The sequence below is a fragment of the Sesamum indicum genome, linkage group LG10 (assembly GCF_000512975.1).
Source record: "Sesamum indicum cultivar Zhongzhi No. 13 linkage group LG10, S_indicum_v1.0, whole genome shotgun sequence".
Lineage (NCBI taxonomy): Eukaryota > Viridiplantae > Streptophyta > Magnoliopsida > Lamiales > Pedaliaceae > Sesamum > Sesamum indicum.
The window spans coordinates 1,832,699-1,850,580 of record NC_026154.1 but is presented as its reverse complement, the minus strand read 5'-3'; the positions used below and the strand labels follow the sequence as shown (position 1 = coordinate 1,850,580).

Here is a 17,882-nt window from a genome sequence, read left to right as displayed (position 1 = left end):
AACAGGGAAGGGTTTCCACCACCGCTCGGGGGTTAGTTTTTTTTTTTAAAATAATATTTTATTTTAAAAAAATTATTTACTTATTTTAATATCACAGAGTTTATATGTATTTTTTACAATCATTTTGTGTGGAGCATTTTGATTACTATCTTCAACCAATAAATCAAACTTCTCAACCATTAAAAAATAAGAAAAAAACATTTTAGTTCAACAAAAACATTCTAGCAAACAGACATGTCGACAGAATGAGTTAAATGACTAACGCTGTAACGTATGGATACGGACATGACGATATGAAAAAAGAAGAAAAATTAAGATACGATATGGTATTGATATGGCTATATATAATATATATTTTTATTATATATATTCTCAATATTTTATAAAATTAAAATATGCAATATGAATAATATTGAGATAGGCATGTCATACATCTATTTTTTTAATCAAATATGGCTTCACAAATATACATAATCGGTTTATCTTAAAAGTACACAATAAAAAAAATTTAATATTCAAATTAATTAAATCATCAATACCATCTTTCAAATTTTCAGTAATTTCTTTTCTAAACTTTTAGTTTGAGAGGAGTGGGTTAATTTTTTTTTATTTTTTTACAAAACTCAAAATTCTTTTTTTAGAAAAAAAATTAGCCTAAACCTTTTGAAATTATATAGAAAAAATCCAAATATGCCAGACACTCCAATTACCCTCTAAACTAAAAAAATCTCAATACCCCCTAGTTTTGTGATAATCCTTTAAATTAAATAAAATTGGATAAAAATATTTTTGACTATTAATGATATGATATATTCACTTTAATGCTCTCTATAATTAAATACATCATTAATTTGACTTTAATATTTATTTATTCATTTATGATGTTAATAAATTAATATTGAATTAATCACATATCGATAAGATCGATATTAGTACTTTTAAATTAAAAAAAAATTATAAACTTGTGTTTATGCATTACACTAAATATAATTTTAATGACAGAAATATAGCAAGTGGTCATCTAACCTATTATTTTGGCACCCTTGTCAAATGAGGTAATTTGGGAGTTAATGAGGTGATTCTTTTTTTTGTCATTCATGTAATAACACTACATCACCCATTAACTTAACCTCAGGTCCGATACGTTAAACCTGTCAATTATTGTGCAATACCTAGACCCAAACCTTTTAGATAGTTATGACTCATATCCATACCTGATATTTTTACATTAGATCAAGATTTGAACACATATATGTAATAATAATATTTTTGGGTTTAGTGGGTAAAATTTTAATATGCAAAAATACTCTCTTTTCTTTAACTTAAAATTAGTGAATTTCTAAACTTTTGCTAAATATCGATACGACTATTTGTACACTCAAATTTGAAATAATTACTTTGTGCTTAATTAATTTATAAACATAGTAGTTGAATAAACTTTTCAAATTAATTGATATGTTTAACAATAGAGAGCATTAATGTGAATATATTATATTATTAATAATGAAGGTATTTTTGTCGATTATTATTCAATTTAAAGGATTATTTAAAGATAGGGGGGTAATTGAAGGTTTCTTTAGTTTAAGGAGGTAATTAACGAGGATTGTATACTTTAGAGGTGCAAATACATTTAACCCTTTAAAAAATTATATCTATTATTTTTAATATTTATTCTTATTTAATAAATAAATTTATATATTGGTCAAAATTTATGAAACGGAATTGTAATTTATGAGAGGGGGGTGTAATTATTCCATACATAGAAGACACTAACATTCATCCCCCAAGTCTCATTATTCAAAGGAGCAATGGATAGTAATATAAATAGGAGTTGGGAGGTGATAGTTAGGCGTTTCTGAGCAATAAATGAGATGGAGATATGGAATGGTGTATTTTTCAGACTCGAATGGGCCTTCGGAATACACACACACACTATTCAAACATAAATTTCATGATTTGACAGCGATTTGAGGGAGGCTTGAAATAGTAGTTGCCCAAATTTTAATACAGTGAAAGGTCAAACCCTTCTTTTTTTCATTTTTTTAATTTGTCAATCTTCATTCTTTTTTCTGCATTAATTACAACATTTATGACGTATATATCTTTTTGTATCTTTTCATTTTATTTTTAATCTTATTACGTGCTTCTTAGATTAAATTTAAATGAAATTTGGGAGTAAAAGATGACTAAAAAAGAAAAATATAGAAAAAAAATGCAAGTAATTTTATGTGATATTGTAAATGAGCAAATTATTTTTCTATAAATTTTTTTTTAGTAATTTATTCTCCTATATTTTTTAAAATACAACAATACAATGAAATATCACTAGGGTAAATTGCGATTTTTTTTATAGGAAAGTAATTTGTTCATTTACAATATAAATTGGGTAAATTGCATTATACCCGAAATATATAATATGTCATCTAATACATCAAATATTAAAATGTGATTAATACACGTATAATTTCATAAGTAAATATATTTATATTACAAAAATTTATCCAACTAGAGTGTAAGCATGATCCAAATTTTTTGTTACTGTCGTCGCAAAAAATCAATTTTTTTTATCGATTTTGGTCACAGGTAAAACCATAATGAATGTTGATTAACCATAGTCAAAATTGATCATGAAGATAGTTTTAGTAAGTAATTCATTATTAACCATGATTAAATAAAAATCGACGCAAAAATTTAAATTATTCTATTACTGAGACTATTTTTGCTATGGTTATGAGCCATATTCAATGTTTTGCCATGACTTTTAGTCATGATAAATGTTTTAGTTACACTTGCAAAAACTATTGTCAACAACTATTGCGTGGTTTTGATCAATGATTATTTGCTATATTTATTTATCTTTAATCATAAAAATTAGCAATAATTAAATATTAGATTTCTTTTAGTGATAGAGAATAATCAATTTTTTTTTGTAATTTCTCACAAAAATTATTCAACACCTCTTTCACGAGATAATAAGAGATAAAATTAATTAAAATCGACCAAGTATCAAGTTTTATTATTTTATTTTTATTTATTGTTTTTGTTTTGTCATTTTTTTTTTATATATATATATATATAAACAGCTGCTATGTTGTGCATGCTGCCATCTCATTCAAAACTAACGTCCATGAAGAATTATTCGGAATTTTGGAGGAAACAGAATAAATCAAATATTACAATTGATAAATACTTAACCAAAAATGTATCAAAAAATTGAATATGAAACTAACAATTACAGAAAATTATAGAAAGCGTGCCCATGAACACTTAAAATTGTGCCAACAATTAATTAAATTGAAAAAATAAAGTTACCCCAATTTTTGTTGATGATGAAAAAATAGTTTGGAACCATATATATTACAATTGATTAAATGAATTCCAAAATAAATAATTAAAAAGAAAATTAGAAAGAGACGCTACAACAAATATAATATTTCATTATAGTTAATACCATAGTAAATAATAAGTATTCATAGTAAATAATTATTGACCACTGTTATACAACCATTGTTGGTTGTGGTTTTTGCGAGAGTGGTTTAACTATAGCAAATAACTCTTTTTTATGAAAAAATTAGTTTTTTCTATCAATTTTATTTAATTGTAGTTAATAATAATTATTATTATTTATCATAATTTTAATTGTAACTCTTAATATTATAGCCAATGATAACTTTTTTTCTACTGAAATTATTAAAGAGCTTTGATCAGAAAAGACAGATACACAGAAATTGAGAGCAAAAAAGTGAAAAATAATGAGAAAATATGAGAAATAAAAAAATGCAAATGAAAATATTATTATTATTATATGTGAAAGGAAAAATGAAAAATAATAGACATATGATTCATGTACTTATAGTTGATAGGGTGTGCATTTTGGCAAATCAAATCAAATTTTCAGTTAATTGAAAATTCGGTTCGAAGATTTTAGAAACCAAAAAGGTTTGATTCGGTTCGATTAAAATCGAAAAAACATTTTTTTTAATAAGTATATATATTGTATTTTTTTTTATTTTATTCAACCAAAATATCAAAATTTAAAAAATACAATGTATCATGAAAAGAATATTTATGAATACAATTCAAAATTTTAAAAATCAAAAGAAAAGAATACAATAACAATTCATTCATTTAATTTAAATTCAAATTTAATAGTACAAGTCACAAGTGTACAACTACAATATTCAATATCCAAATATATAATGTATTTATTTTATATTATATTAATATTACTATAAAAATATAATATAATATATAATAATACATTTAATATAATTTAAATAATAAAAAATTAGTTTTCGATTCGATCACCGAACGATGACAAAAAAAAAGAACAAAAAAATCAAAATTAAAAAAAAAAACCAAACCAAAATTTTTGGTTTGGTTTTTGGTCCGAACCGAATTTTTGATTCGATTCGGTTCCGTGAGTTTAACCGAACTTTAAACACTGCTAATAGTTGATGGCATCCACACTTAATGATGCATTAATTAGTAAATCATTGAATACATTTACTGGTTTTAATTTGACTATATATTTCACTTGCTACTTACCCGTATTAATTATATATTATGAAGCCTAGCCACAAAAAAACTAATAGGTACTAATTAAAAAAACAATAGCCGTAACCAAACATAATTACACAGCCCTCTCCACTACCCTTTTAATGATAATAATAATAATAAAATGAAAAAACTCAAGAGAGGGTGATACAATTATCCTTATTAATAAAACATAATGAATCCTAGTCAACAAAATTTCGACTAATAAATTAAATACGTGAAATCTTATAGAAAGGAAAAATTTATTTAAAAAAAAAAACATGTTACCTAATAAAAAAAAAAATCTCAGGTCTTATTTCTCCTCAATTTACTCCCCTGAAATAAAAATATAAATCTTTTTTATATATATTCACGAAATTTTTTTATCCAAATCAAATTTAATCGAAACAAATCAATTATAAACACGTATAAAATACTTATCATGTAATTTATTATTTTTCTTGAATTATACACATAAATATATTATATGTATAATTAACTTAATTAAATTAAGCTAAACTCGATCCAAATTAAAATTTATTATCGCTCAACATTTACTTATCCCCGCTGCCTTTCTACGTGCACACGGTGCCCGCCACAGGAGTGGCAAATCTGAACCCGGCAAGAGCAGCCCATACCCATACTCGCAACTGTGTACGTACACGCATTTCAATCGAGAAACGTGTTTTTACGCCAAGTCCTGCTGTTTCCCCGTCTGGCAAAATTCAATGCGTCGCGGCGCTTACATTTAAAAGTTCGTTGGGGTAGTTGGATTCCCCTCTCCACCCCCTCACTCTCCTTTCTCTTTAAATACATATGTACTTCCATTCCCATATTCACCAATCCAATTCACACAACATCCTCTTTAAGTTCTTACAACCTTTTCCCACCAATTCTAAGTCTTTCTTTTCTGGCCAACATCAATAACTTCTGTCCGAATTCGTGCGTTCTGTCACTCTAATTCTTGCTATCCACATTGGATTTCTGCTAACAATGGGACACGAAAACGAGCAGAAACAACAACCCGAAACGGGCAAGATTTCGGTCGAGTCGACTTCGTCTGAAGGTAGAGGGGCTAACAATCTCCCCAACTTCCTCCAATCAGTCAGGCTCAAATACGTCAAACTCGGCTACCACTACTTGATCTCACATGCTATGTACTTGTTCCTAGTTCCCTTACTTGGTATTCTCTCCGTTCATCTCTCCACCATCACCACAGACGATCTTGTCCTATTATGGGACCAGCTCAAATTCAATCTGGTTTCAGTTGTCATATGTTCCGCCCTCATCGTCTTCTTGGGCACGCTCTACTTCATGACCAGGCCAAGGAAAGTCTACTTGGTCGACTTTGCGTGTTACAAGCCTAAGCCCGAGGTTATGTGTAGTAAAGAAATGTTCATGGAGAAATCGAGGGCCGCCGGGATTTTCACTCCGGAGAATTTGGAGTTTCAAAAGAGGATTTTGGAGCGATCGGGGTTAGGACAAAAGACATACTTTCCTGAAGCATTAATGCGCGTGCCTGCCAACCCATGCATGGCCGAGGCCAGAAAGGAGGCTGAGATGGTCATGTTCGGGGCAATCGATGATTTGTTGGCGAAAACGGGCGTGAAGGCTAAGGATATTGGGATTCTTGTCGTGAATTGCAGCTTGTTTAATCCGACGCCGTCCCTCTCAGCTATGATTGTGAACCATTACAAACTTAGGGGTAATATTTTGAGCTATAATCTTGGAGGGATGGGGTGCAGTGCTGGTTTGATATCAATTGATCTTGCCAAACAGCTCTTGCAGGTTTGTTTCTTTGTTTGAATTTTATTATTTATTTATTTTTTTGGAATTGTTATTGTATTTAGAAGTTGTTGGAAGTTAGAAATTATTAGGCACCCAGTTTTAATTTCTGGACATGCGTGTTGGCTGTTTTTCAGTGTCCAGCTAAGTTTCGTGGGACCAAAAATTCTTAGGTATAGTCTCTTTAATAATTACAATTTAATATTCCTCCAACATGTATTGATGATTTTATTAGTTGTATCAACATGTTATAAGTACTTAAAAATTTATAAGATAAAATAGAGTATATGATAGAATTTTAAGGGAAAGTATACTTTTTTTCTCCCCATGTGACCTTTTAACGACCAGTTCAAAATATCAACCAACACATAATTAGATTGTCTGGAGTCGGTCTGATAAAATCATCTGATCTTATATATTATCCAAAACCATTTGATAAAATCATGACTGATCAACAGCCATAGAAACAGAACAACATTGAAGTCTTTCATTAGTATCTTCAAATGAATCATTGCAACTCTGTTCATTACAATCTGCTCTGTAATTACCACTTCAAAATCTAAGACTTTGGAAATACACTTGTTTTCTAACACTTACAATTCCTCAACCCATTTTGCAACAGGTGAATCCCAACTCCTACGCCCTAGTAGTGAGCATGGAGAACATCACCCTCAACTGGTACTTCGGCAACAACCGATCAATGCTAGTCTCCAACTGCATTTTCCGAATGGGAGGCGCCGCAATTCTCCTCTCCAACAAGCCATCAGACAGACGACGCGCAAAATACCAACTAATACACACAGTCCGAACCCACAAAGGTGCCGATGACAAGAGCTACGGCTGCGTGTTTCAAGAAGAGGACGACACTAAAAGAGTCGGCGTCGCGCTCTCCAAAGACCTAATGGCCGTGGCCGGAGAGGCCTTAAAGACCAACATCACAACGCTAGGCCCATTAGTCCTTCCCATGTCGGAACAATTGCTCTTCTTCGTCACATTAGTTGCAAGAAAAGTGTTCAAGATGAAGATCAAGCCATATATACCGGATTTTAAGCTTGCGTTCGATCATTTCTGCATTCATGCAGGAGGGAGGGCAGTGTTGGATGAGTTGGAGAAGAATCTTGAGCTGAGCAAGTGGCACATGGAGCCTTCAAGAATGACATTGTACAGGTTTGGTAACACATCTAGCAGCTCATTGTGGTATGAGTTGGCGTATACGGAGGCTAAAGGGCGGATTAGGAAGGGGGACAGGACGTGGCAGATTGCGTTCGGGTCCGGATTCAAGTGTAATAGCGCAGTATGGAGAGCGTTGAGGCGGATAGATCCAGCTAAGGAGAAGAACCCTTGGATGGATGAGATTGATGAGTTTCCTGTCGAGGTGCCAAGAGTGGCAACTCTTGCTTGATACTATGTTGACAAAGGTTGCGTTTTGCTTTCGTACAACGTTGCAAGAAAGGTGTCACGAGTGTGTAATTGTTGGATGGATCCGTTTCAATAGTGTCAATTCATTCGTATGACGATGTGGACAAGATCAGCAGCATCTGGTCCATTGTAAAATGAATCGTTTCAGTGTTCTTTTTTTTTTTTTTTCCCTCCAGATCAAACGTGGAGAGATTTGTTGTGTTCAGTTGAGTGTTAGGAATCACAAAGTCACTACATTATTTTTAGAGATATGAATATGAATTGGATGTCATGACCTTTAAAGATGTTATAACATTTGAAGAATTTAAGGAAGATGTCTACCTGCTATTTGGAAGCGATTGCAACCTACAGTGGCCTTTCTTCTTGGACAGCTTTTGGAGATTGTGATCTTACTACAATACTTACCCACCCCAATTACTTATTCGGATTGGGCCAGATATCCAATCCAATCTAAAATAGTCTCCCGTTTGCTTCTATTTTCCTCAGACCAAAGCCAATTTTACTTGTGATTACCAAATTCCTGGAGAGGAGGAGGTGGCAACATCCGTGAGAGTTGGAGAAGATGAAAGGGCATTGTTGTCCAAGTGGGTTTTAATTCGCTCTATCGGGCTGACTTGACTATTGTGGAGCAGGCCATTTGGCAAGTAAAGGGACGAGTTGGATAAAGTAGGCCGGATATTGAGACGAGTCTACCCAAGTAAACAAAGCCTAGGTGGAATTCTAATCCAGTCCAGCTTTGGTTTCATGGACAATGTTCTTGTTCTAAAATCCTCTTATTATGCTCCAAGTTATATATTTATTTGTCCTTAATGTTGGCTAAATGAATGTAGAAAGACACTTATATTCATGACAAAACACATCTGAAACTTGCTTTGACGAATTCAAAGATTTTTGTTGTCATGATTGTATTTTCTTCATCACTCACCTCGCAACCTACTCACTTCATCTCCATTGTTGAAAACTTGATTTCCCACTACACCAGTTAATATATATATATAGTTATATTCCGAGTTTTGTCGGAAGAAAGAATCGATATTTTCATATTCTGTTGGAGCTCCGTTTTGTGTAGCATACTAAAATTAAAAATTGAGATTTAGAAAAAGAATACATAGGAGCGAGGATGAAGGGGATTTCAACCAATATTTCAGGAGCTACAAAATCAAACAATTGCTTGCCAGAATCATGTTCTCAAGAAATTTTGGGGGAGAGACCGCTTCCATGGAGTTAGAATAGTAAAAAGACAATGTTGTGGGAGAAATAATATGTATAAGTACAAGAAATGTGCCCCAATTTCCTGACAAAAAGACATAGATTTCGGACATTTTCACCATCACATATCACAAAATTGCAAAAGTAAACACTATATAATAAAATCCCACAGTAATCAACGAATTCATTAGATAAAGTAAACAAGATATTAAATTATTATGTCATCGCTTATTTCTTACATTATTATGGGGTAAAATATTTTTTTAGTCCCACAAAGTAAGGGTAGAAATTTTTTTAGTACCACAGTTATAATAGGTGACGCTTTTACTCCCATAAAACTCAAAAAATTACATCTTTTTAGTCCTAAAAAAATTTAATTTTGGGCACTTTTAATCCCAAAATTATGATATCTTTTTAGTCCTAAAACCATAACGCAGGTGATTTTTTGGAACTATAAATATGTGATTATGAGTTTTATGAAACTAAAAGCCACACTTTTCATAATTATAATACCAAAATAAATTGTACCCTTATTTTATGCAATTAAAAAAATATTTTTCCCCATCATCATGCAATGATCTATCATTCCATAATCTCATCACACAGAGTAAATGGGCCGTAGTGAAAATGTTTGTTAACCTATCAAACAATAGTATTGATTTTATCATAACTATAATAAACTCATTCCTTATAGGTGTATACCTTTGATATATATATATATATATATATATATATATAGTCATGGTTGCTGCACGATTAATTCTTAAACCTTTACACATATTTTGACTTTGTAACTAACATAAAAAGAGATGAAATTATGAACAATATGAAAGTTCTTTAACTTTGAAATTTACATTGCAACAATAAGTTTTACATTAACTTAACATTAACTTAATTTTCAAGAGATTCTCTATCACATGAAGTTTGAATGCAAAAGATGTAATATAACATTATAAAAATGATGTTATTGAGTAAATTAATTTTATAATTGCCCCTCATGTTATATACAAGTTACAATAATTTTTTTTGGTATTACAAATATAGTTAAAAGAATCCCCTTTAAACTCAAAGTGGTATAATTTTTTATTTAAATTTTATGTATGAAAAAACCATTTAGTCTCTAGTTTGTATTCAATCAAAACGCCTAATAATTTAAATAATTTATTCATTTTCATGAATCTAGTATCAAAGATTGATCCGTATGTATTACACGAGATTAAACCTAGTATCTAACATCGATCTATATGTATATTACACTTGTTTGAATCTAGTATTTAAAATCGATCTACTAGTCTTTTAGTACAAATAAAATTAAACACATGGAAAAAAAGATCTTTTTTTTTTTTTTAATGTACGTTGAGATAAATATTTAATTTCCAAACTCATCACTTTCACTATTTTTAGGTAAAACCACATGCATTTGCTCAGAGAACTACACCCGCAATAAATTGGGAAAAGCTAAAATCATGGGCAGCAAAGTATAGCAGAAACCTCTGCCCACATGCTCATATTAATGCCAGACACTGGAGGAGGTTGAACATTTAATGGGCTGTCATAAAGAAACAACTCTCACACACATTTTTCACTTGTGCACCCAAAACATACAAGTTGCATCTAGCCAACAGGGAGCCAGCTAGCTACGCTGTTTGCTTCTCTCGTCTGCTCAGCAGCACCAAATTGAAAAACTGGTCGGAAATACATAAAAACTGCACATGCACGTATCCAGTGATTAAAATTGGGCAGTTCTGAAAGCTTGAACAAGTTATACAAGTAGCTGGACTGCTTTGAAAACAATAAAGCTAGGCCAGGGAGAGCCGCCCTTTTAGGTTTACAGCTTCAGCTTTAAATTCAAGATGGCCCTAACTTCTTGCAAGTGTTCCACTTCGCATTTAATTCAAAAAGTTGAGACGATTACAGACAAGTTTTTACATGTGGGGATTTCGTTTTCTTTCTATTTCAAGTATATATAGAAGGTGAAATTTGTCTATTAAATCAGCAATAGTCTTCACATCAAGAGGAGGGAGGAGGACCCCATCACCAAGACACACGTCGTTACAGCAATAGTCATTGTGGTTCTTGCTGCTTCGACTTCCTCTTCGGATGTCTGAAGAGATTGAGAGACTCTTCATTAAGGATAAGGATGATTGGCTTGTGATGGGACATACTTGGGCGGTTGTCGTTCAAGGACCTCATGATTCTCAGAAATTTTTACCATACATTATGTGAAGTTGTCCGATGGCTAGTGGCAACTTTTTTGTATTCATCAAGTGTTTTTCAAAAGTGAAATACACATCCGGACCTGCAACAACTGAAGTAATAAAGGAAGTTTAGGAAAGGACTAAAATTAAAGTGAAACCAACCCATCTTGATGGGCAGTCAAAGCGTTGAAAGCCAGTCCATCAGCTGCTTGATTGCTAGTCCAACTTACAATTGGTTGAGGACTCGACTGATCGCAGTTATGGCTTTAACGGGGTATTTATAGACTGGGGAGGTTCAATTCATACGATGCACTGTATTGAAAGTTACATCAGACTCCCTGCGTACTAATGCAAGATCAACCTTGAATTGATTATTTTTCAGACCAAAACTCCCCATCATGGCCTTAAACTTTTACTACAAAGCAAGATAATGAATATGATTAGATATATATCTAACGTAATATTTACCAGCAGATGGTCCTTAATGCACCAAAACATTAACATAGGATTGAGTTTCTGAATGTCCTACCCTATTATGCCATTCTCAAGACAAATTTCCAAATTAGGCATCTCTAATTCTACGGAATTTTAACAAAGATCTCGAAATGGAATCTTGTATAGATAGCTTTAAATAATATTAGTTGGCGGGTGAAGATGCTTTAAATGATGTTGGTTGAGAGTTGAGGATTTGAACCAAGAAAGAAGAAACATACAGTTTGGAATTCTCTTTCTCTCCAAATTCTTTTGTTTGTTCCAACTCCAGTTATTTCTTTCTCAGTCTCTCTTTTCGTCCTCTTTTTCTCCTATAATGATGGGGCGGCCAATGTTGAAAAATGGACCAAGATTGAACCATTAAAGTTATCAGATCACTGAATCACTAATTCGATGATTGGATAGGATTAAAAAAATTGATTGACCCCGACCATACTATATACATGTATCATATTAGTATATTATATATTAATTGGTTAAGCTAAAAGACAGAATGTATTCAAAATAAGAAGCTTTCATAAGTTTCAAGGTAAACTCTATTCAATTAAAAATAAAAATAATTTCCCAAAAAAATTTAAGAAAGAAACACACAATAATTGGAGGTGACAATATTACTTTTGTACGAATCTATTATGAAAATTTTATCTTGTAATTTTTAAAATTTTGCAAATTGAGGACAAAAATAAACACATGCATTTTGCTGGCTATTTTTGCTCTTAACGTGCAAAATTTTTAAAGGTACAAAATAGTAAATTCATAAATGACTAAAATTGTCACCCTCGTAGTTACCGTACTAAAATTATAATTTTCTCCCGATTCATGTCCAATGAATTTATATTCCTTGTTGCTTTCAATTTTTTCAACTCTGAACAATTTTTTCCTCCTAATGTTCCGTTTGCAACTTATAATCTAATTATCTCGCTTTCTTCAATGCCCCCTTTTCTTTTATTAAATTTCACTTCAAAGGCTAATTTCTAGACTCTATAAATATAAAATTATTTAGTTGTTGAAAAATTTAGCATCATCTTAGACATAGAAATAGTAGGGTAAATTACATTTTTGATCCAATAAGTGGATTTATTTTCAAGTTCGGTCCCACATTTAGGTTAATTCGCACATTGAGTCCTATATGTGATTTTTTTTTTTTCAATTTGAAGACCATTGGGATTTCCGTATAATTGATAACGGCATCTACTCTCTCAATTAGTCAATACAATCAAAATAAAGGTAAATTATATTTTTGGTCCCATAAGTGAACCTGTTTCCAATTTTGGTCCCATACTCAGGCCAATTCGCACATTGACGTTTCTCACACGTGCAGATCACATGACTAACGGCCTGACGGAGAGAGCAATTGTCGTTATTAATTGGACGGAAATCCCTCAATGGTCCTCAAATTAAAAAAAAAAAAAAAAAAAAACCAAATATGGACTCAATGTGCGAATTGGCCTGAGTGTGGGACTAAAATTGAAAATAGGTCCACTTATGAGACTAAATTATAATTTATCCTTAATAGTATAGTCAACACAGAAAAGTAAAAGTATTTGAAAAAATATCTTAGGAAGATCATAATTTGATCACACACACTATAGACAAAGATATAAATATGGATACAGATTATAAATTGATCAATAGTACTGGAGCCCACATGTTGAAATTACAATCTGCTTTTAATAAACTATCACGAAAATGTTGTGATCGACTTTTTGCTTGTAAGGTTGAGGTACAATAGTGCAAGAGATGAAGTACAATAATCAAAACTAGGTTTATACTAGGTGGGAAAAAAACAGTGAAATAATAATCATAGTATTGATTGAATGGTGTGCTCAGATACAATCACACTGACTGCATGTAACATTTTTCAAAAGCACAGCTAATTTTTTCGGACACTATAAATTGTCATTCCAAGTAGACCTAATTTTTCAGACAAATATATCTTTTTTTATATGAATAGAATGACTAAATTGAATTAAGTTAATTGCGTGACTATACCCAACAAAGTGACTCAACAGCTATGTCAAACTTCCAACATGTTCATGATAGCTCCACCATCAAACTAAATTTGAGGCAAGAGACTATAAGCACGATTAGTTCATATACATCCATCTAAAATAGCGAGTTCGGTCACTGTTCATTCAAAATACACTTATCCATGCAGTAAGCTTGACGTTTTGAGTGATGTTCAGACTCATGGTATTAGATCATGTGATCCCTATGCTAATATTATGTTAGAAAGGTAATAAAAAAAAAAATACCTAACCTACCCACAAGAACACCAATCCAAGATCTTAACCAACCAGTCTACCAATAATCACAAACTTAATGCTATATCTTCCCATACAGAAGCAGTGAGAAGGGGTTTCCTATCAGAAAGGGATAAGCCTACCTTACACCTACCAAGCCTTATTGGAATTAAATTCTTTGGCAGCCATAAACAAGAGTTTAATGTTCTGGCAGCTGAAAATTTACTAAGGTAGCTAGGGCTGGCTAAAAAGCACATGCACCTCACTTTACATAAACCAGCAATTTTCTTGCTTACTCACTCAGGAGAGTTGCAGAAATGGATACGAAAAATCCTAACACCACAATTCCAAGTGCAGAAGATGAGAAGACACAAATCAATTTTCGTTCCTCTATCAGGCTAAAATACGTGAAGCTCGGATATCATTATCTAATTTCTAATGCTCTGTACCTGTTAATCATCCCCCTTCTCTTAGCAGCTGCAGCCAATCTTTCAAAGAGTCACGTTCAGGATATACTGCACATGTGCAATTATCATCTCAGATACAATGTTCTGACAGTAATCATATGCACAAGTCTAATGGCAGTCTTAGCCACCGTTTACTTCATGAGTCGTCCTAGAAAGGTTTACCTGGTAGATTTCTCTTGTTACAAGCCTGACCCCTCTCTCTTGTGCACCAGAGGGATGGTTGTGGAAAAGGTTTCCGCCATCATAAGCAAAGAAGGTGCAGACTTCACGAGGAAAGTACTGGAGAGGTGCGGGTTGGGGGACAGGACTTACGCGCTCGGCCTCAAAGATTTCCCACCAGAACGCCCCTTTCAATGCGCCAGAGAGGAAGCCGAAATGATTATATGTGGAGCTATCGATGACCTGTTTGCAAAAACCCGAGTGAAGCCAAGGGACATTGGCATTCTTGTAGTCAACATCTCTGCTTTCAACCCAACACCATCTCTTTCTTCCATGATCGTCAACAGGTACAAGCTCAGGGGGGACGTGGTAAGCTGCAATTTAGGTGGCATGGGCTGCAGTGCCGGACTGATAGCTATAGACCTTGCAAAACGACTTTTACAGGTCAGTTCATTATTCTGTGTTGCAACAAGATTTATTACATTCTATAGGAAAAGCACAACTAGTTTTCATTCGATGAAGCAGCATGTAAATCTGCAAGAAGATAACACAAAACTTGCATAAGAAGAATGTTACCACTTATAAATAGGACCATATTTGTTCTTGCACGTCTTTGATGTTCTGTGCACCCTTCCTTGTTAACATCAACTCTCCACCTCTGCAGGTGCAACCTAACACCTACGCCCTGGTCATGAGTTTGGAATCTATGACCAGCAACTATTATGCTGGCAAAGACCGATCAAAGCTGCTCACAAATTGCCTGTTTCGGATGGGAGGGGCCGCCATCCTCTTATCAAATCGATTTTCTGATCGCCGACGTTCAAAATATGAACTCACACACACTTTACGTACCCACAAAGGTGCAGATGACAGAGCTTACAGATGTGCATTCCAAGAAGAGGACGAAGAGGGGAATCTGGGGATCTCGTTGTCGAGAGACTTAATACCTGTCGCTGGAGAGGCGTTACAAGCAAATATCACCACACTCGGACCTCTGGTGCTTCCCATGTCAGAGCAGCTCCTATTCTTAGCCACATTGGTAGCGCGGAAAGTATTCAAGATGAAAGTCAAGCCTTATGTTCCAGATTTCAAGCTTGCATTTGAGCACTTCTGTATTCACACTGGTGGAAGAGGAGTATTGGATGAGCTAGAGAAGCACCTTCGGCTCACTCAGTCGCACATGGAGCCTTCAAGAATGACTCTCTACAGATTTGGCAACACTTCCAGCAGTTCAGTATGGTATTCACTGGCCTATGCCGAGGCCAAAGGGCAGATCAGAAAAGGCAACCGCGTCTGGCAAATAGCATTTGGGTCTGGATTCAAGTGTAACAGCGGTGTCTGGCGTGCACTAAAGACAATCGACCCAGCAAAGGAGCAAAATCCATGGACAGACGAGATCAACCTGTTTCCCGTTCCTGTTCCAATGATGAGTCCCCTTCGCCCTTGACCACTGTCATTCACTCCCAGAGTAAGGCTGATGAAAGAATGGCATTCCTCTCGATCTAGCTGCAGGTTTACTATTAAAGTAGGAAAAATAGACAGGAAAATGGTCGCCTTCTCCTCAAATAAGACCATATTTGTCATGTTTCATTACATTACAAGGTGACACAATATCAACTCAATTGCATTCATGTTGCATGATATATACACAAAGATAAGCAAACATAAAAGACAATAGAGAAGAAAATCATCCCATTTGATAACAGGAATGCAGCATCAATTCATTGTATTCAAAGGAAGTCGAGTTGTGCACTGGTTATCAAGTCTGCAATCAGTACAGTTGTTAAAAATTGCTCCATTACCGATATAGATCGGTGGGGTCAATTCTAGACATTGAAATGAGCCCCCTTATAATAATCCTACCCTCTAAACCACCCACTTGCAAGTGTCACGCTGGCTGTGAAAATTCCCCACCACAAATAAGGAGGATAGATAGTAGGGATTTCTAGAACCTCTCAGTTTTTTTTTTAAAATGCTGCATGGTTCATAAGTTTAGCTATTATTCAACTCCACTTGAATCTCGTGATGGTGGCATCTCATGAACTAAAGACAAGTATGTCTGCAGGTTGAACTTGGATTCAGGATTTCTTAATTGTACGAGTCTTCGATGATTAAGAGGTTTTACAACTCCAAACATAATACCTATACAATATCTCATTTAACTTATTTCCAAAATCCCAAATTGCTTGTCAGCTTCATTTGTCTATATTGGCATTATGGATCACTTTCCTTGATGATTATAAAGAGGGGGATTAGAAAAATCATCAAAACAAAACTTAGATTTTTTTAGTGATATACAAAGTTGATGGCTAAAAGTGCCTTCAAATCCTTGCGATATTTCTTTTCTTTTAATTATTCTTTTGAATAAATTTCAAGGGCTCTATTTCTATATTAACTTTATGGGTAATTGTTGTCATTAATTGGGTATATTACAAGAGGATCTATATATTTATTCAAAAAAAACCTCAAACAAAAGGTAAATATGTTATCACATATATCGTTACATGCCACACGAGAGAGGGTTTTAATACTAAACAAATCTCTAGAAATCTCGATGACACTATCCCACTTCCTTTTGATGTGCTTTTCTAACACTTATTTTTTGTTTTCAAAAGATCTGTATCACTTGGAAAATATTTTTGGTTCCCATCCTTTGGTCGTCCCAATAATATCATCATATAATATATGCAAGCTTGTGGGTCTTTTGGTCATTATAAAACAATCATATTTTCAATTTAACCATTCTTTCTAACTTTCTAATCATGAAAGTTGTTGAAAAGGTAGGGTAAAAGGATTGACACTCAACGAAATAGATGCGGCATACAAATCGCAAAGAGGGGGTGAAATGGATGAATGCCAAAAATGCTACGTCATATCAAAACTAAAATACCAAAACCATAAGTATAGTTAGCTCTTCATTCAACACATAAAATCAAAATAAACAACAAAAGGGTGTAAGCGTGCATCAAAATATTCTACTGACATATAGGCACAATAGATTGCAAGAATGAAAGTGAAGCCATCTTACAAATTATATAGAGGATATTAGCAATGTATCAAGGAAAAAGACAAAAACATAAAGCTCTAAAAAAGAGAGTTTGACCATCTTATTCCGATCAAAGAGAGGAATAAGGTAAGGCACTACCGTTCTTATTTTCTATGGGTTCTGAGCTATGAGTTATGAGCAAAATGTTAGAGTTAGCAACCTTGAATTCTAAGCTAATAGTTTCTTTTGAGTCATTGAGCTATAGAGCTATTGGGTTCCCTTTTGAGAGTCTTTTTCTTTTTATAATAGCACTTTCGGTTACTTTATAGAGGCTTAAAAGTTAGAAGCTACTCCTGGGACTCTAAGAGCTCTCAGATCACTAACAAAA

General features: G+C 33.3%; 2 protein-coding genes across 2 annotated transcripts; both read left to right on the top strand.

The window, feature by feature from the left end:
* Positions 5,530–8,032, top strand: LOC105171620 (3-ketoacyl-CoA synthase 11). The gene is made up of 2 exons (XM_011092783.2): positions 5,530–6,324; positions 6,944–8,032. The coding sequence occupies exons 1-2, from the start codon at positions 5,530–5,532 to the stop codon at positions 7,721–7,723; spliced, it is 1,575 nt and encodes a 524-aa protein (XP_011091085.1). The 3' UTR covers positions 7,724–8,032.
* Positions 14,161–16,139, top strand: LOC105171618 (3-ketoacyl-CoA synthase 11-like). The gene is made up of 2 exons (XM_011092782.2): positions 14,161–14,952; positions 15,173–16,139. Exons 1-2 carry the CDS (start codon positions 14,200–14,202, stop codon positions 15,953–15,955), a joined length of 1,536 nt encoding a protein of 511 aa, XP_011091084.1. The 5' UTR covers positions 14,161–14,199; the 3' UTR covers positions 15,956–16,139.

Coding starts and splice junctions, on each gene's coding strand:
- LOC105171620 (XM_011092783.2), top strand. CDS start 5,530: ATGGGACACGAAAACGAGCAGAAACAACAACCCGAAACGGGCAAGATT. Junction 6,325..6,943: donor TTGCCAAACAGCTCTTGCAG/GTTTGTTTCTTT, acceptor ATTTTGCAACAG/GTGAATCCCAACTCCTACGC.
- LOC105171618 (XM_011092782.2), top strand. CDS start 14,200: ATGGATACGAAAAATCCTAACACCACAATTCCAAGTGCAGAAGATGAG. Junction 14,953..15,172: donor TTGCAAAACGACTTTTACAG/GTCAGTTCATTA, acceptor CCACCTCTGCAG/GTGCAACCTAACACCTACGC.